Genomic DNA, 20,269 nt, shown 5'->3' on the forward strand with positions numbered 1-20,269 from the left:
AGACAAAACCCGTTTCATATCCAATAGAAATCTCTGCATTAAAAGGAATCGATTGTACAATTCCCACAATACCATGGGCATAGTTTCTTGTTGCCCGTTGGTTTTCCCTTTTTACTGTTAGGAGAGCATGCGGGTGGCCCGTGAATACCCGGAGTAAAATAGGTCTTCAGCAACCCATGCTTGCCGTAAAAGGCGACTTTGCTTGTCGTAAAAGGCGACTAAAGGGATCGGGTGGTCAGCCTCACTGACTTGGTTGAAGCATGTCATCGCATGCTTCAATTACGTGGATCGAAGCTCATAATGCCAATCACTAGATTGTCTGGACCAAGCTCGATTATTTACAATCTGCCAATCTGGATAAACCAGTTACCCTCTTACCTCCTTGAAAAGACGATTGTTCGCAACGTCAAGTGATAACACAGGTACAAATGTTCGTGCAAAAATATTTCATATGCAGAAATAAGAACATCAATATTAACAGACTTTGATCCAAAGTAAATAAAAGTCAAGTTGTCATAATAAACAGCGCTCAAATGCCCAATATAAATGCATTTGCATACCGACGATTTCTGAATCGTTGCGGAGCTTCGCGGCTTCAAAATAACATATAGTGACATATATTCTACTTTAAGTATTTTACTGTTTTCCGTGAATTCGTACAATATGGCAAACAAAACATGACTACATTTTCCAGGGCAGAAATATCCCTGCGATAACAGTGTAAGGATACAAAATGATGTGTATAATACAATCTGTTCCACCTCGACATGTGCCGGCGGAGGAATATCACTGCTGTAAACGTCAGTCACAATATAGTCCGAGGTCGCAGGAATTTCACAACAAATCCTTCGAAAATCCCTCCTGGAATCTCTGTTGATAAGACCCAGGGATACATCTTGGAATAATTCACCGGAAGAGACATATGCTGCACATGTCAGTATTGATTTACCGCGTGAGAATGTGGGATATTTTCAACATCATTTGTCAACAAACTCACTCCTTGAATATAATGTTAACGTCACTGTGTTGTCCATCATATTCTTGCCTCGGCGGTGCACGGGCGGCCTGATCGTCTAAAACCCACTTGAGTTGCGTCCCTTGGACGCGTCAGGAAACTATGATCATGGGTTCGATTCCCGTTCGCCCCGATCGTGTTTCTAGGTATGCCAGCGCCATATCCATGGGTTTCAGCAGTGGTAGACGTCTGAGACCTGCAAATCTTCGGGCTTTCCTCCCACATTAAGCTGGCACGTGATATAACCGGATTACTTTTCAAAGCGGCGTTAAAAACCACTCACTCACTCTTGCCTCGATTTCAAGACCGGAAAATGTCCGCCCAGCATGAAATCCGAGATGGCAGGTGACAATACGGTATACTCGACACATGTATTGTTGGACATGCACGTTCTACAATTTCTCCTCCGGCCGCACCCCTTCCAGCACCTGGTAGATTCCCTCCTCCATCTGACTCAGCTGGATGTAGTCTCCTTCCTCTTCTAATATCCTCTCAAAGTCACGTGATAAAATGTCAAAGGTCGGTCTGGATGTGTCTGAATCATTCCAACACCTTGACATGATTGCGTACCTGAAAAAAATCAAAAATAGAATTATATCGATATAAAGTGCACCCCTGTCAGACAGGGAAACAAAACAGGCGTCGACATTCCAATGTAGCCAATCAACTTTTAGCACTTGGAAGACAGACAATAGATTCCAGTCTCATCTCGGGTGCCATACAGGTCCAATGCAATAAAATATGATTTAATAAAAACTGAGCTACTCCACATGAAATCACGCGAGACTCACAGGGTCTATCAACACTACACGTCTTATACTCACAGGCCCTAGCAACACTACACGTCTTATACTCACAGGCCCTAGCAACACTACACGTCTTATACTCACAGGGTATACCAACAGTACACGTCTTATACTCACAGGGTCTATCAACACTACACGTCTTATACTCACAGGGTATACCAACACTACACGTCTTATACTCACAGGGTCTATCAACACTACACGTCTTATACTCACAGGCCCTATCAACACTACACGTCTTTTACTCACAGGGCCTATCAACACTACACGTCTTATACTCACAGGGTATACCAACACTACACGTCTTATACTCACAGGCCCTATCAACACTACATGTCTTTTACTCACAGGCCCTATCAACACTACACGTCTTTTACTCACAGGCCCTATCAACACTACACGTCTTATACTCACAGGGTCTATCAACACTACACGTCTTATACTCACAGGGTCTATCAACACTACACGTCTTATACTCACAGGGTCTATCAACACTACACGTCTTATACTCACAGGGTCTATCAACACTACACGTCTTATACTCACAGGGTCTATCAACACTACACGTCTTATACTCACAGGTCCTATCAACACTACATGTCTTATACTCACAGGGTATATCAACACTACACGTCTTATACTCACAGGGTCTATCAACACTACACGTCTTATACTCACAGGTCCTATCATCACTATACGCCTGTTACTCACAGCCCCTATCAACACTATACGTCTTATACTCACAGATCCTTGTTGCACTGGGGCGGACACACCAGCTTCTTGCCCTCGAGGACTGACGCCATGACCTGCTGCCCTGACATGCCCGGGTAGGGGCTAGACCCTGCAGACATATTATAAACAAAATCAACACGAGGCTCTTCCTTTATCCCCCCTCCCCAGTACACCATGTTGCCGTTAGATCCAGTGCGTTAAGACCCCTTCGTCAGAGTCAGTGGCGACTGAATGAAATTCATTGTGCTCGTGGTTGTGGCTACCCAATGTTTCTGTTGCTGCTTTTTTTCTGGTTTAATACAAGATTGTTCTAATATATTGGAATACAGCTGGACTATTGCTAACCATGGCATCAAACAATATTCCATCATCACCAGTATAAGATCATGTATGCAATGTGTGAATACTGCCCTATGCAAAACCTAATGAGAACTGATGCGAAAATAATTAAAACGATATTGCATATTGTTTAACATTGATTCGAAAAATAATCGCGTCAATTCTTGCCACATAGTTTAGATGCTTAAGTTTGTTTGTTTGCTTGTTGATAAACACCGCACTCTGCTATATTCCAGTTATGTGATAATGATAATAATAATGATAATGATAATGATGATAATGATAACGATAATGATGATTATGATGATAATGATAATGATAATGATAATGATGATAATGATAATGATAATGATGACAATGATAAGAATGAGAATGATGATGACGACGACGACGACGATGATGATGACGACGATAACAATGATGATGATGATAATGATAATGATAAAGATAATGATGATAATGATGATAATTATGATAATGATGATAATGATGATAATGATAATAATGATGACGACGACGACGGTGATGATGATGATGAGTACCTACCTAGCGTGACGATCTCCCACAACAGGACGCCGAACGACCATACATCAGACTTGGATGTGTGGACAGAATCTCGCAGGCTTTCAGGGGCCATCCATCGGATCGGGAGCGGGCCCTGCGGGTAAACACATAGGGGTCAGAGCATGAGTGAGTGAGTTCTCGTGTCACCTTGACGCCACTGTCAGCAAGACAGGTGCTATCGAATCAAAATGCAATTTGAAAGAATCATAGATGGCAACTTCAACCGAGTCAAGGGCAAAGTCTCCACAAATTCCCCTTCTCTTGTAGATAAACATGGGGAATGAAAAGAACGACACATATATATCTCCATCATCGGAGCCAGGAGCACAGAAACTGCAGACAAAAGAAGGTAGTTTTTTTGTTGTTTACGTTTCGAATTTATTGAAATGTGAATGTGAATGACAGTAAATTACAGTTATAACGAACACGCTTATAACGAACTGACGGATATAACGAATTTATTTTTGGTCCCGGCCATAGCTGTATATATGCTTATAACGAACTACGGTTATAACAAACTAAAAATTTAACCGTAGTTTACTGAATTTTACACGAAATTGAAAACAGAAACAGTTTAAGTATTTATTTCATCGAAATCTGAACATTTTAAAAGGACTCGATCACGAAAATTGTAGTTTCCAACTTTGCATCATGTCTTCCAAAACCGATTCCTTCTTGTTGAGGTAGAGCACCAACCAACCTTATTTGTTCTCTCGTATATATCAGCTCCCTCAACGTCTCTCGCGAGACCGAAGTCCGAGACTTTACACACGCGCTTCCGGTCTATCAGCACGTTCCTCGCCGCAACATCTCGGTGTATAATCTGTGCGGAAAAAACCCCATCAAAACAGTATTGACAATGCACATCTCATGTCAACAATATAGAAATGATACGACACATCTCATGTCAACTATATAGTAATGATACGACACATCTCATGTCAACAATATAATAATATACTACCCCACTTTTGATAGGATATTGCTTATCTTTCCATGCTGCAAAAAATGATTCACATATGTCACGTGTGTATGATTCACATATGTCACGTGTATATGATTCAGATATGTCACGTGTATATGATTCACATATGTCACGTGTATATGATTCACATATGTTACGTGTATATGATTCACATATGTCACGTGGATATGATTCACATATGTCACGTGGATATGACATATCTGTCTATCCGGCCCTTTGAAGATCCAGGGTAGAATGGGTCTTCAGCAACCCATGCTTGTCGTAAAAGGCAAACATGCTAGTCGTAAGAGGCGACTAACGGGATCGGGTGGTCAGGCTCGATGACATGGTTAATGCATCTCAAGCTATCCAAACTGCGTTGCCCGAGTTCACGATGTTAATCACTAGATTGTCTGGTCCAGACTCGATTAATTACAGACCGACGTCATATTGCTGGAATACTGCTGAATGCGACGTTAAACAACAAACAAACTAACAAAAAATCTGATCATCCTGTCAATCGTTATGTAGTATAGACATACTGAGAGACACACTGGCACATCCTCGGTAAACCGTTAATGAGGCAACAACGACTTGTTGCCATGTTCGGCGAGGCAAGGGACGTAACTCATGTGACATTTATTTGAACGTGCTTGTCTACAGGTTCACAGTGATGAATGACATTTACTTTCTGTGCAGCTATGTGTGCCATTCCCCGGGCTATCTGAAGGGCAAAGGACAGCATATCTTTAGGGGTCAAGGCCTCCATGCTTGACGTTTGCTCGCTAGCTTTAGCTGGTCGACGTTTTCTTAAGTAGGTCAGAAGGTCACCAGCATTGACGTACTCCATGATCATGAGCGCTGGGTCTGCAAGGTAGAGGTCATGGTAGAGGCGGGTCACTGCAGGTCGGAGGTTAACTTTGTAGACAGTCAATTTGAGGTTAGTGGGTGACACTGTACATGGCTTATACGCGGTCAACGCGTTAGACGGACCATAAGAGGTCGGGAACTTAATCTCTAGACGGGTAATTTCAAGCCGGGGGTTAAGTCTATAGGTGGGCTATTAGAGGTCAGAGTTAAGCCTATAGGAGGGTCATTAGAGGTCTGGGTGAAGTCTATAGGTGGGTCATTAGAGGTCGGGGTCAAGTCAATAGGTGGGTCATTAGAGGTCAGGGTGAAGTCTATAGGTAGGTCATTAGAGGTCGGGGTGACGTCTATAGGTGGGTCATTAGAGGGCGAGGTCAAGTCAATAGGTGAGTCATTAGAGGTCGGGGACAAGTCTATAGGTGGGTCATTAGAGGTCGGGGTCAAGTCAATAGGTGGGTCATTAGAGGTCAGGGTGAAGTCTATAGGTAGGTCATTAGAGGTCGGGGTGACGTCTGTAGGTGGGTCATTAGAGGGCGAGGTCAAGTCTATAGGTGGGTCATTAGAGGTCAGGGTGAAGTGGTTATCGTTGGTGGACGGTGGTAGGAGTTGTGGGGTTAACATTCATCTTTGGTCTAAAGACAGGTCATTGAAGGTGAGGGGTTAAGGTGGTTTGAAGGGGACAGGGGAATATCAGAAAGCATGTCTATACGATGACGTACATTTGTGTTTTTGCAGGGTAGATGACACTATCAGAGCATGGCACAGCGGAACTGTATACTAGCCTGTTAAAATTGTTGATACTTAGCACTAGGAAGTATAGAGATATCTATCTATTGGGACTTTGTCTAAGTGACCTACCATACGTCAAGCTGGTCAGTCAGGGGCATCAGTTGGAGGAACTAACCTGAGGCGGTGACACAGCCCAGGTAGGCCACGACGTTGACGTGAGTGGGCAGCTTCCGGACGATGACCAGCTCGTGGTAGAAGTCTTCCTTCGCAGCATCAGTGGCGGTTTCTGTAACAACACATGATCCGCGTACAGTCAAGTCCCGTTAGTTCGACATTCGACATTACGGGATCGGATGGTCAGACTCGCTGACGGGGTTGATGCATATCATCGTATCCGAATTGTGTGGATCGATGCTCATGATGTCAGTCACTGGATTGGATTATTTACAGACCGCCGTCATATCGCTGGAATAGTACGGCGTTAAACAACAAACAAACAAACAAAAGCATATGATTATGTCGGATTAACGAGTATGTCAACACAACTGGTACGGGCTGTATGACTGATTTAAAATACAGTAAACTACGGTTATAACGAAGTCAAAGGGACCACTAATTTTAGTTCGTACTAACCGTAGTTCGTTATAAGCATATATACAGCGTATATACATCAAATGGCCGGGACTAAAAAATAAGTTCGTTATATCCGTCAGTTCGTTATAAGCGTGTTCGTTACAAACGTAGTTTACTGTACTTTATAAAGCACAGTCTGGAATGGAAGTCGCCAATTTGAAACTTGTGCCACCGAGTTTTCCAAGTGGTTAATGTCGACTTCATGTTAGTCGGTCGGTCAAAGTTCGCGAAAGGTCTTTCTGACTTAACCTGTAATGGGATGTTCTGAGCGGTACACGTATCCTCAATAAACATTAAGAATAGCTATGAGGTGGCAAGGGCTTTAACGACGCGTTCAAAATTATTGCACTTAGCTAGACGTAGTTTAACATTAATATCCCACTCAGAATCAGTATATTAACTCAATGCCGACCAGACTTTTGTTTTCCACCACAATCCCAAACGCCAGGCCGGGCAACAATATGTACCATTTCTTAACGTGACCGAGTTAAAATTAAACGTCACTTCGGCATAATCCACCACATCGACGTTCCCCTCTCCGGGAAGACGCTCTGTTTGCTAGACAGGATCTGCTTTCGTTTGACCACTTTACATTAAGTGCATATTCCAGGTGCAGTTTTTCTCCGTGTTCCGCGTTCCACGCTCGACCATCATGGCTGGATATTCCAGTCGTATGACGGCGGTCTGTAAATAATCGAGTCTGGACAAGTCAGTTCAGTGATTGATATCACGAGCATCAATCCACGCAATTAGGATACGATGACACATATCATCCAAGTCAGCGAGACTGACAACCCGATCCCGTTTGTCGCCTCTTACGACAAGCATAGTTGCCTATGCCAAGACCTATTCTACCCCGGATCTTCACAGAACAGAAATAACGTTCAAATTCACCAACCCAGTAAACCTTATCACTAGTTTATCATTAACATGTTATCTCACCTTTGACCATCTTGACTGCAACCTCCTCCCACTTGCCAGTGCTGCTGATGCTGAGGGCTTCAGCCATCACCACACGTCCGAACTTTCCCTCCCCCAAGGAATTGAGGAACCTCAGCCTGCCCCGGGGGAACTCGTCGCCGATGGGGCACAACTCCGTGTAGATGTGGGCCTGTCGGGAAGGGAGCGGTAGTTATTATCTATCTATCAGTCATCCCGGGGTCTGTAACTGCTCGAAGCGCATGCGCACTCTTCCAAAATGGCGGCGCAGCTACCGCTTGGTTGCTTTGTCCTTATGATTTTTTTTGTTTTTTTTCGTTTAACGCCGCACTCAGCAATATTCCAGCTATATGACGGCGGTCGAGTCTGGACCACACAATCCAGTGATTGATATCATGAGCATCGATCCACGCAATTGGGATCGATGACATGTATCAACCAAGTCAGCGAGCCTGACCACCCGATCCCATTAGTCGCCTTTAACGACAAGCATAGTCGCCTTTCACGGCAAGCATGGGTTGCTGAAGACCTATTCTACCCCGGAATGTTCACGGGTCTTGCCCTCATGAAGATCGATGACGACCAGATTAATTTATGACGACTTTGAAGATGTAGAGCAGACGAAACGACCTCCGCCAGGGATTGAGGCCTCCGCCAGGGACTGAATGTTAGTGCCCCGTTGTAAGGCGATAATAATTAAAGTTTCGTTGAATTCGTGGAAATTGCTGCATTCTGATTAGCTGAATTGGCCATGTGTTATTGCATCCATTTCCCAATGAATGTAAAAAATGAAGCCACGCCCACTGAAGCGGACTACTTTTATTACTACGGAAACTCGGGAAATCCAAATATTACAGTCGAGGGAATTCCCTTACTGCTCACAAGTATCGTTATACACATGACATTTAGCGAAATTCATGCATACATTTATTGTCCAAACAACCCATTGAGGCCGAAGGCCGAGAAGGAATGGAACAAACGTGCAGGCTCGCTCGCCTGTTTTTTTCTTTTCCCCGCTCGCCAAGGTTCCACAACTTTCATGTCTTCGGGTTTCTAGCATTTTTCCAACTGTGTCTTCCCTTTTTCAGGGAACTAACGTTCGAGTAACTGACCATGTCATTTGAAACAGCCGCCTTCTCCCGGACATATTTGTTCTGGTTCCTTACAGTCTGGTTGTTGCAGTTCCTCCCCCTTTTGCCTTGATTGACAGGGCCTATGAAAATTGTTTTCATCCTACTCTCCGTTGATTGGTTACTGATTTAGTAGGCGTGTCAAGTTATGTGCATAAATTAAATAATCTCCTGATTCATGTCACGCCACAGTGTGTATTCCTATGTATCTCGTCATTTTTGTTTGCTTTGATATATAAATGGTTAAACTAAAGCAGATAGAACATGTTTTCGTTGTAGAATTCAATTAAAAGCGTACGGATGCTTACAAAAGGTTGCACATTGTTTTTTTTTCAATTCATACCTCTCTGAACCGAAAGCAACACATAATCAATGCTTCATTGAAGCTATCCTAAATTGTTTGATGTGCATTACTTAGAAGTTGACGGATAACAAGATAGACACAATTTTATGGATGACAACTTCTTAAATACTGTGAAAAGCGACGTTTCGGTATAGATCCTTATACCGTTGTCAGAGCCATCCTTCGCACCGCCTCCCAAAGCCTCATCACGGAACGAATCCGCCATCATCGCAAGATTAAGGCCATCTCCCTAAAAGACATCTCTGACCACCTCAACCAGCTCAACACTACCCTCCAACCTGACACCTTCTCCTCACTGCGCACTGCCCCGACCCAGGCCAACAACAAACTGCAAACGAGGACCAACGCCAACCACATCGACAAGTTTCAACACCTCCTCACCGAGGAGCCCCAAACCAACACCACAAGTCGACTTAAAATAAAACAGCACCACTGTAAGACCGTTTGACAACGGTATAAGGATCTATACCGAAACGTCGCTTTTCATAATATTAAAGAAGTTGTTATCCATAAAATTGTGTCTATATTGAAGCTATCCTATCCCAGACTGGCTTGAACCACGGGTATTGCTGGCATGTGATCAAGCGATATCTACGGATGTCGCTACAATGAAATTCAGCACGTCGCACTCACCTCATCGTCGTTGACGCTGTATGCAGAGTTGTAGAACCCGGATGTGGGTGGTGGTTTCGGTTTGGGGACATCGATCAGTTCCTTGATGAAAACAATATGCATTTTCTTTAATGTGATTATATAAAAAAATATTAAAAATAATGATTCGATATATTATTATGTAGCTTGGTCGTGTCTGTGACTCAACATCTTACAATAACAGAAGAGTTGTGTCCCTTTGAGGGTGACAGGATACGCTGGTTGTTCGAATCCAAGATTCGACCTAAGATCCATGGTTTGTCAGCTCCATATATTGAGTCATGGATTAAAAAAGTCGTAAAAGTCTCCAAAGTAAAGATGACACGTCACGATATGGCAAATTGGTCATACCGGCGTAAAACCCAACTCACTCACTCGATAGTGAATAAGTCGATACGTTGCAAATCCTCTAATCCAATAAGGGGTGGTGGGGTAGCTTTGTGGTTAAAGCGTTCGCTCGTCACGCCAAAGTCCCGGGTTCGAATCCCGACATGGCTACAATATTTAAAGCCCATTTCTAGTGTTCCCCGCCGTCATATTGCTGGAATATTGCTAAAAGCGGCGTAAAATCAAACTCACTCACTCTACACCAATAACGTTTTAATCTTATATTGTAATATATCGTCATAATTTCGGCTACCTCAATAAATCGGACAAGTAAAATGCCAACACCTCACGAAGACCCATGTTGGTGTTGCCACTTCAAACACTGTAAAAATCTTACAACAATTCTGCAAAATGCAGAATTCCAGCCAAATACTACACACTATGGTCCTACCCTCTCTCTGTTGCCCCGACGTCTACACACGATGACGACGATGACAACGATGATAGCAATGGCGATGACGGTGATGCCTACTCCGAGTCCTATAGCAACATTGTTGTCGACTCCGGTGTTTGGGGAGGCTGGAGGTCTGGTTGCTGAATCTGCAACAAGGGAGATAACTCTTACTGAAGATGGAAAGAAAATGGAACCACTTGCTCTAAACAACAAAAGACAAGGCCCTGTCTTGAGGGTTCAAGCAGTACAGGGTGTATTTATTAAACAAGGGCGTACGTGGACTATGATAATATAATGCAGACCGAGCCCATAACGAGGTTTATACTGTCTATAAGATCCACTGTGGTAATGATAATAGGCCTGGGATCGTTTTTACAAAATATATTTCTGGAAAAATATAACTTTTCCTAAGGTTTAACAAAAAGTATAAAAATACCATGTGAAAAAAACGTGAGCAAAAAATATATTTTTCCAGAAAAAGTGGATGTCAGATGAACACACTTTTTTCAAGGCTGAGACGTGGGGATTTGCAATTTCAACTGAACGACAATTTCATACATACTCTACAAATAAAGTAGGGGATCAGATGGAGGTATTGAGTCGTGGTAATGGATTGATAATGAAACAGAAAGACTTGTAAATCATGACAATCAACAGAATACGTTAGAGGTGTTTTGTAAGGGTGCAAACAACCAAGAAAGCTTAAGACGACAGGGGGTGTTGTAAGAAAATTAAGGTTTGAGATGACTTTATCAATAAGGGTCATGCGCCAACCATTGATCAAACACTCGTTCATAGGGTATGGTCCGAGTCCACCTCCCAATGACAATTTGAGGGAGTCTGTCCCACTCCTCCTGCAGCGCCTTCCTTAGTTCGGTTCCCGTAGCAGGGGGTCCCGGAGCATGCAGGTTAGCTGATTTCTTACAGTCGGGTCCGAAACTTGAACTCCGGTGGTCTGGCGCAAGTGCACAGCTTTATGATTAGTGGTTTGGGTTTGATGTCTACAAGCCTGGTATCTGACTAAACCAGCCTTATCTGGTCTTGTTGACCTGGGGTCCCCGTGCGGGGCGTCTGCAGAAACCTGTTCCAAAGTCTGCAAATCGCAGACTGAGACACATTGAACATATTGGCTACCTCTCTGAGTTCTACCAGTGTGAAGCATGCCGCTTGCCCTTAGACTGCATTAAAACAAGAGTTAAGACCTTAACTGTTACTGTGGTTAAAAAAAGTCTATAATGATAACGGCTCAAGCGGTTTGACGACCTTTCACTGAAGTATCAAAATCAGGAATGACCCCCACCCAGGGGCACGGAGGATTCGCATGGTCCACGTGCAAAACTTTATCAGTCTGTTAAGGCAGTAAGATGTGGTTCCGAAACCGTTCTGACACTGCCAGTCATTTTTCAAAGCTGATCTTTCTTTTGACGACCAATCATGACAATAATGTTTCATGACCCCCTACTTATTTTTAATAGTATATATATTATGATATTAAAATAACTAACTTGAGAGTGCTTACGTTTACGTAGTGTATGGTACGTGCACATACCAACAGTATAACAGGTAACAAATTCAGAAAAATACGTTTATATCGAACACGCTTATAACGAACTGACGGATATTACGAACTTAATTTTCGGTCTCCGCCAATTGCTGTATAGATGTTGTATGTATGCTTATAACGAACTACGGTTATAACGAACTTAAATTAGTGGTCCATTATTCATAACCGCACCGTTTCGGTTTCTTACCCATAAAACTGGAAAACGGAAGACACGTGACCTTGTCTGCCTGCAGTAGATAATCCACCATGCATTCACACCGGAAGGAGCCCAAAAAGTTGACGCATGTCTGATCACACACCTGGGGGTCAATCTCGCATTCGTTCACATCTACTGGGGTGGCAGCGGTCGCTAGAGTAAATCGGTACCCTGGTGTCACTGGATGACCCTTCCCTGGCCCTCACCGCCTACTTCCACAGCACTACTTCCACAGCACTACTTCCACAGCACTACTTACACATTGCCTCTGTGTAATTAGGATAATCAATTACTGGTAGACTGGTACAAGTGCACAGCGTAACATCGCTTGTAACAAAGTTGTTTTTGACCGACAGGGAGTGTCAATTGACCGGAGGCCAAATCCCCTGTAATTGTAGCGTTCTGCATTTTGGGGGGACCAGAATTCTTACTCGTATGTTTCCGGACGTGGGATTGTTAGACCACAATGACTTTGGAATAAGGATTTTGCAATAAAATGCAACATGTCCAAATAGAGCAGGGATTCATTTAGGCAAAAGGGAGGTGGGTCCAATAAATTCAAATTTCTCTCTCAGTCACTTTTACTGCCTACAACATACCACATTTGTTTTTTCAAGTCCCCCAACCTCAGCCCCCACCATCATCCCAGCCTCCCACTCTGCATCTCCCCGTGGCAAGAGAGTTAACTGACTTTAATAACTCCCTTGCCCCCTGCCTGTGTTGGCATAGGATACGAGTTCATCCTGTGGTACCAGATTGATTGAACATGGAAATATTGTTTGTGTTATGATTGAGCTATGTGTTAAGAGGGTACTCCTCGTGCAATAAGCGTTTGATATATGATGCCGTGTCAGTACATCAGCAGGCACACATGTACATCGTGTGTGGCAAATGTGTGTGTGACAGCATGAGCGAGGGTGAGTGAGTGAGTTGTCATCTGTTGTAGCGTGTCTGCGGTGTAACAACTGTCTCACAAATACCGTTCATGTGTTCAAGTTAAAATATTTGTGTGAAATATTTTTACAGTGAAACCTCTGTAGTCTGCACCCTGCTATATTTTTATCTGTTAGAATCGTTACATGACTACAATTGTATTATTGCGTTAACAATGATCCTAAATGTGGATATTTGGTAATCCAGACGAGTTGAGTGAGAACGTTATAATGATTTTGCCTAATATCTAATATGGCTAAAACTCTCTATTTATGGATTCCCGATATTCGGCGTTGATGTGTAAAGCGGTGTTTGTACACCAGAATGAATTAATCTAGAGTTTAATTTACTCGGGAGGATTTGGCAGTGAACAGTATGGTCCGAATTAACGATCTGTAGTTGTGTATATAGTGCTATGCATCTCCCATGCCCTGCTGTGTTTACATGCCATGCAACTATTTGCATAGAGCTACTGGTAGTACAGTGTTGCTACGCTATGTTAAAGTGCTCTAGATAATGACTGAGTGAGTTGGGTTTAACGGGGCTTTTAACATTTTTCCAGTTATATCACCGCGTGTCAGCTTGATGTGGGAGGAAAGCCCGAAATGTCAGGTCTTAGACGTTTACCACTTCGGTGAAACCCACGAGCATGGGTATGGTGCTAACAAACCTAGAAACATAATCGGGTCGAAACAACGATCTGACGTGTCTGGCGTGTCCAAGGGACGCAACTCTGCATAGCGAATTGCGGCGCCACAGACGACTGCACCACCCTTGCCTCTTTTTTAAAGTGATCTGGTCACCAGTGTACTTCGTCGCATTCAGCAATATTCCAGGTATATGACGGCGGACAATCCAGTAATTAATATCATGAGCATCGATCCACGCAATTGGGATACGATGACATACATCATTAACCAAGACAGCGAGCCTGACCACCCGATCCCCTAAGTCGCCTCTTACGACAAGTACAGTTGCCTTTTACGACCTGCATGGGTTGGTGAAGACCTATTCTACCCCGGATGTCCACGGGAGGACTAGTCTAATGTTAGGATATTACATAGTACAACATGAAGCGTGACAAGTGCTGGTATACGTGACAGTATGGTGAGAAGAACGTGACATGGCATATCTTACACAAATTGAACATTAAGGTGACAAATATGAGTGAGTGAATATAGTTTTACTCCGCTTTTAGCAATATTCCAGCAAAACCACGGCGGGGGACACCAGATATGGGCTTCACACATTGTACCCATGTGGGAATCGAACCTGGGTTTTCGGCGTGACAAACTAACGCTAACGCTTTAACCACTAGGATACCCCATTCCGGAAAAAGATATTGAACAAATCCATGTTAAAATGGAATTTAGAGCCATTTTGGATATAATTAATCAATAACAGAGACACGACTCGCTTCATAAAACAGCTGTAGCAACTGTGGACAGTCCAGTCAAAAGGATTTCGTTATATAAGTGCATTATCTTGGACACGACGTTAAACCCCATTTCACCTCAACTCGCTTATACAAAAGGGGCCATGATACACAATCTTGGAGCCCAGTTTCTGCTTAGATCGAGACCGTGTTATCAGCATCACGTGTGATGTTGAGACACACAGTAATTAAGGTAATAAATAAATGTTGCTATACATTGACAGACAAAGGAGTGTTGAATCCATTTTGATAGGGCTGCCAAATTACCCGAGGTCATTGCCGTGAAGTTATATAATAACCGGTAGTCACTGCCCGATTTGTGAAACACCGCCCCGCTTCCACCAACACCGTTATTGTGCTTGAATGAAACAGTTACGTTATAGGACATTATAAATAACACATACGGTAAAATTATATAACACATATGTCATAAATCCTCGTTAACTCGAAGTCATAGATCTATCGGCGGAATTCCGTCCGGATTTTGTCGTTTATGTCGATTTAATGGAGTTCGATTTAACGAGGCTTACGTTAATGAAAGACATTAACAATAAACCAATTCCTTGCTCTTCGGGTATATAAACACAAAAATTTATATAGATAACCTGGAAAAATATATTTAATTTTTCTTAATTAAAATTGATTCTTGACAAAAAGATTGAGAATGCAATAGCGAACCCATAAACCTCTTGTGAGCCAGGTGTATTGGAACAAAATAACATTTGCCCGAGATCGGAGATGTTACTTTACATAAACATGTACCTATCTGGAAGGACACAGCGCGAAAGGTTAAAGCAAGCTAATAAAAATTAGACTTTTATTCCGATACAATCGGGGTAAAATATCTACTTTGAATGAGGTTGAAGTTCTGCGTGTTTGGACAAAAGAGGAACACAATTTCCTCCATTCAGAGGAACAAGGGATCTTATTGTTGTTGGTGAACGTTTGTACTGAACTTACCCGTGCAAACCCCACCCCTCCTGTCAAAACCAGTGGCACAGTGACACTCATAGGACCCTAGGGTGTCGACACAGTTCTCGTTCTCGTCCCACTGACACGTGGCCTCGCCCGTCACGCACTCGTTGACATCTGTAACACAGACACGCTCACCTGAAGCTCGACCACATGCTGGAGTGGATGATTGACCGAAGCGGACGTAAAATAGTAACTTGTTGGTTGGTTTGGACATGATACCTAAGGTAGCAGATCTGTACTGAACAGCATTTGTGGAATATGAGGTCTTTCGTTATCTTAATCTTAAATCTCTTATTACTAAAAAAACCCATGGAATCTGAGGACTTTTTTATTTTTATTTTAATCATCTAATTACTTAAAAAAAACACAAACAGAAAGCAAGACACCACCACACATGCACATGCACATGCACACACACACACACACACACACACACATACACACACACACACACACACACACACACACAGCAGGTAAGGTAGCAGATCTGTACTGAACAGCATTTGTGGAATATGAGGTCTTTCGTTATCTTAATCTTAAATCTCTTATTACTAAAAAAACCCATGGAATCTGAGGACTTTTAAACACACACACACACACACACACACACACACACACACACACACACACACACACACACACACACACACACACACACACACACACACACACACACACACACGCTCGCACACACGCACGCACACACACACACACGCACGCACGCCTTGCCATTGGAAGTGCCAGGGATCGGTCTAACTCACCTCTCAGCGTGACGATCACGGAGTCCCTGCCCTCGGCGTTTTCGGCTACACAGCTGTACTTGCTGCCGTAGTCAGACACCTCCACGGGGCTGATCGTCAACGTCGTCTGGCTGTAGAGGTCGCCTCTGATATAAGTACGGTACACCATGTATTTGCTGCAAAAAATGAACATTGAGAAAATGTGACATTACACGCCAAATAATGTTTATATAGATTATATGACACAGTTATAGGTTCTTACAGACTCATGCGTCCTACACATGTACTTTTAACGGTGCTCGTCTCCAGCAACCCATGCGACTTGGCTTGTCACAAGAGGCGACTAACGGGATCGGATGGCTGACTTGGTTGATGCATGCCATCGTATCTCTATTTGTGGATCCATACTCATCGTGTCAATCACTGGATTGTCTGGTCCAGAATCAATTATTCACAGACCGTCAGTCGGAATACTGCTGAGTGCGACGTTAAACAACAAACATGTACTTTCAATTGGAAAAACTGAAAGTAAGGGCTGATAACGTTTCGTTATGTTATAAATCTAAGTTATATATGTATACCAGTCCATTTTTGGTGACTTTTGTATCTTTCTATTATACATAAAACTGATTCCCATGTGTCAAGTGTCAAGAGTTGAGTCCTATAACATATCCCAAGATGTGAGGTGCGAGCAAGATTATTGCACTCATATAGCGACGTGCATTCTAGTATGTGTGTGGCTGCTTGTACTAGTCCGGACTGATACCAATTTATAGCGCTAGCCCACTGAGATACCATGCCGCAGTTTAACATGAATACCCCACTCTGACACAGTATACTGACTCCGAGCCAACCAGTCCTTGTTTTAGCCCCTTAATGCCGAGCGCCAGACAGGGTAACAACAAGTACCATCTTTTAACGTCTTTTGGTATGACGCGGCCGGGGATCGAACCCCGGACCTTCCGCTCTCCGGGCGGACGCTCCACCACTAGACCACGGAGGCGGTCAACGTATTCTGTTTATTCAAGCGATAATATAATGATTTAATTTGCATCAAAAGAAAAATGCCTTCGCTTACGTGGAGTTGCGGATTTCCATGTTATTGTAATACCATCCTAGTACATTGGGTACTGGGTTAGCGTTGACCCGACAGGTCAAGGTCACGGCGTCTCCAAGGAGAGCGGTCACACTCGTCGTGCTTAACGTCACGACCGGCGGTCCTATATAACAAAAAACAACACATACACAGAAAGTGCAGGGTTTTGTTAGTGGAAGCCATTAGAAATAGAAACAGCACTGAGAACTTAATGTTTCAAACACCTTAACTTCTCAATAACAGAAATGGAGTGACATAAATATTAACCTCACAACTGATCAATAATCAATAAATCAATAATTCTTAATCCAATAGCTAGCTCAAATATATCATCATACCACTAAACCGTGCCATCAAAGACGATGTGCATGTGCGCAATAAAATAATTGGAATATTGCTGACAATAGCTTAAGGTCATAGGTAAGATGAAATGGGGTTTAACGTCGCTTCCAAGATTATTGCACTTATATAGAGACATGCATGCACGTAGCTGCTTGTACTAGTCCGGACTGATGCCGATTTATAGTGCTAGCTCACTGAGATACCATGCCGCAGTGCCAGACATGGTAACAACAAGTACCATATTTTAACGTGTTTTGGTTTGACGCGGCCGGAGATCGAACCCCGAATCTCAAGGCGGACGCTGTACCACTAGACCACAGAGGCGGTCCAACTTCAAAACGGATGAACACAGACTGGGACAGTGTTTTCCAGGAACACCGGTAGATGCCTTTATGCAGCCTGACGTAAAACAACACTCACTCACCGACAACACGGACGAACACAGACTGAGACAGTGTTTTCCAGGAACACCGGTAGATGCCCTGATTGCTGTAGTGGCTGGAGATCACGGACCACTCGGAGTTGACGGCGCCTGACGTATCTGGCCACGTGATGATGTTGCCGTCAGTCAGCGTCGTCCATGCCGCGCCGTTAGACTTGAAGGACCACGTGATCTGGCAACGCATACATTGTTACTAGGATACATCACACATTATTACATTATTCCTTGTGGACAAGATCTGACCAAATGGCCAAATAGCATTAGATCTTGCTAATGTCTAAATCACAGAAGTTTATGAGAGACTGTGTTACCTGTTGATGTGAGAGAAAAAATACAGAACCATACAAATTCAAGACGTTTACCATGGATGCTGTCTGACAAACCTAGACTCAAAATCAGGGCGAACTTAGGATTCGAACCCATGATCATTGGTCTCTGGCATGCATAAGCAACGCGACTCGGTTCAGCGAATTTTGGTTGGTTGGTTGGTTGGTTTGTTGTTTAACGCCGCACTCAGCAATATTCCAGCTATATGACGGCGGTCTGTAAAAAATCGAGTCTGGACCACACAATACAGTGATTAATATCATGAGCATCGATCCACGCAATTGGAATCGATGACATGCATCAACCAAGTCAGCGAGCCCGACCACCCGATCCCGTTTGTCGCCTTTTACGACAAGCATGGTCGCCTTTTACGACAAGCACAGTCACTCAGCGAATTTAACGCCTTACACTTTTCGAATAATCGAGCCAGGTGGTGATCTAACGTTTACGTTTTATATCGGACCACCTGTGCTCTCTTTAAATATGAAAGCGGTGGTAGTTTTCTTACCTCGCTGGCGTTTTCAAGGTTCCTGCCCTGACACTGTATATTCAGCTCATCACCCAAGTAAACACGTGACCCATTAATCGAGGGGTTCAACAATATCAGAAGCGGGTTGGCTGGAAACAATCCACAGAATTAATACATACATTGTGAGTGAGTGAGTTGTGTTTAACGCCGCTTTTAACAGTATTGCAGTTTTATCACGGGGAGTCAGCTTAATGTGGGAGGAAAGCCCGAAGTGATGCAGGTCCTAGACGTTGACAACTTCGATGAAACCCACGACAAACTGACAAACCCCAAAACATAATCGGGGCGAAACGGGATTCGAACCCACAATCATAGGTTTCTGGCGTGCCAAGGGGACGCAACTCTGCACAGCAAATCGCGGCGCCTTAGACGACTGGGCCACCCGTGTCCCCAACATATATTGTGTTGTTCATGGTTGTTTTGTCTTATTTCATCTGTTTACCATTGCCCAGGGCCCTGTTCCACAAAGCGATCATAGCGCTAAGGTGAGCGCAAGTCCCATACTTTAACATAGACTTACGGCTGTCGTACCACTACGGTCGCTTTTTGAACGGGGCCCTGGACTGAATTATATCAAAATTTAATTCTTCGTCCTTGAACTCGACCTTGAAAAGTATTCATTAGTTATCCCTTTCTCGTTGGCTGTAAAATTCCTTCTGTTTAGAACCTCATGCCACCATTTACCTATTGAACGAGGTAGGTGGCACAAAATCCCTGTCAATGAACGAACGTGAGCGACGTTGGTGATGAATTTCATTATATTTTTGTTTGTCCAACGGAAACTATATGTTCCAATTTCATATGCTAAAAACCCCCAAAAAATTAAATTCAAAGAACTTTTTAATTGTAAAAAAATAAATGCTATTAAGAAACTGTACATTCTGTAATGTCAGTATGAAAACTGTACATTCTGTAATGTCAGTATGAAAACTGTAAAATCTTCCACGTAAACCATCCCGCCATCTTATGTATTTACTGTCTGCAAATTTGTACCCCATATGCCGAGGATCCCGGCCTGAGCGTAAATGAAGTTTTGTTCTGTTCTGTATTATTGGTGAACATTTGACCTTGTAACCAGTGTGTGGGAGAGTGAATATTGTTTAACGCCGCCGTCAGTAATACTCCAGCTCTATGACGTCAGCCTGTAAATAATCGACAAACCAATGTTTGATATCA

General features: G+C 43.3%; 2 protein-coding genes across 2 annotated transcripts in view; both read right to left on the bottom strand.

Moving 5' to 3' along the window:
- Positions 1-584: 584 nt before the first annotated feature.
- Positions 585-2,641, bottom strand: LOC139472840 (tyrosine kinase receptor Cad96Ca-like). Its single transcript, XM_071255308.1, has 2 exons — positions 2,566-2,641; positions 585-1,585 (listed from the first exon to the last, which is right to left on the bottom strand). The coding sequence occupies exons 1-2, from the start codon at positions 2,622-2,624 to the stop codon at positions 1,408-1,410; spliced, it is 237 nt and encodes a 78-aa protein (XP_071111409.1). The 5' UTR covers positions 2,625-2,641; the 3' UTR covers positions 585-1,407.
- The window catches only part of LOC139472663 (fibroblast growth factor receptor 3-like), a gene marked incomplete at its 3' end in the record, with an annotated part of 34,144 nt that continues 16,502 nt past the window's right edge, over positions 2,628-20,269 (bottom strand). The window contains exons 6-19 of the mRNA XM_071255127.1: positions 19,073-19,182; positions 18,220-18,409; positions 17,436-17,577; positions 16,379-16,533; positions 15,603-15,731; positions 12,266-12,427; positions 10,512-10,660; positions 9,716-9,796; positions 7,592-7,760; positions 6,192-6,302; positions 5,109-5,287; positions 4,157-4,279; positions 3,439-3,550; positions 2,628-2,662 (exon numbers count right to left, since the gene is read on the bottom strand). Of these exons, the coding sequence (XP_071111228.1) occupies positions 2,628-2,662; positions 3,439-3,550; positions 4,157-4,279; positions 5,109-5,287; positions 6,192-6,302; positions 7,592-7,760; positions 9,716-9,796; positions 10,512-10,660; positions 12,266-12,427; positions 15,603-15,731; positions 16,379-16,533; positions 17,436-17,577; positions 18,220-18,409; positions 19,073-19,182 (1,847 nt within the window). The remainder of the gene's footprint in view (positions 2,663-3,438; positions 3,551-4,156; positions 4,280-5,108; positions 5,288-6,191; positions 6,303-7,591; positions 7,761-9,715; positions 9,797-10,511; positions 10,661-12,265; positions 12,428-15,602; positions 15,732-16,378; positions 16,534-17,435; positions 17,578-18,219; positions 18,410-19,072; positions 19,183-20,269) is intronic.

This window comes from Haliotis cracherodii, unplaced genomic scaffold (assembly GCF_022045235.1).
Source record: "Haliotis cracherodii isolate W230 unplaced genomic scaffold, xgHalCrac1.p SCAF_25, whole genome shotgun sequence".
In the NCBI taxonomy this organism is placed as follows: Eukaryota; Metazoa; Mollusca; class Gastropoda; order Lepetellida; family Haliotidae; genus Haliotis; species Haliotis cracherodii.

What these genes read in the sequence shown, in the direction of transcription:
- LOC139472840 (XM_071255308.1), bottom strand. Translation starts at nt 2,624, where the DNA reads ATGGCGTCAGTCCTCGAGGGCAAGAAGCTGGTGTGTCCGCCCCAGTGC. An exon ending in CCCCAGTGCAACAAGGATCT is followed by an intron (nt 1,586 to 2,565) that starts GTGAGTATAAGA and finishes GATTTTTTTCAG; the next exon opens with GTACGCAATCATGTCAAGGT.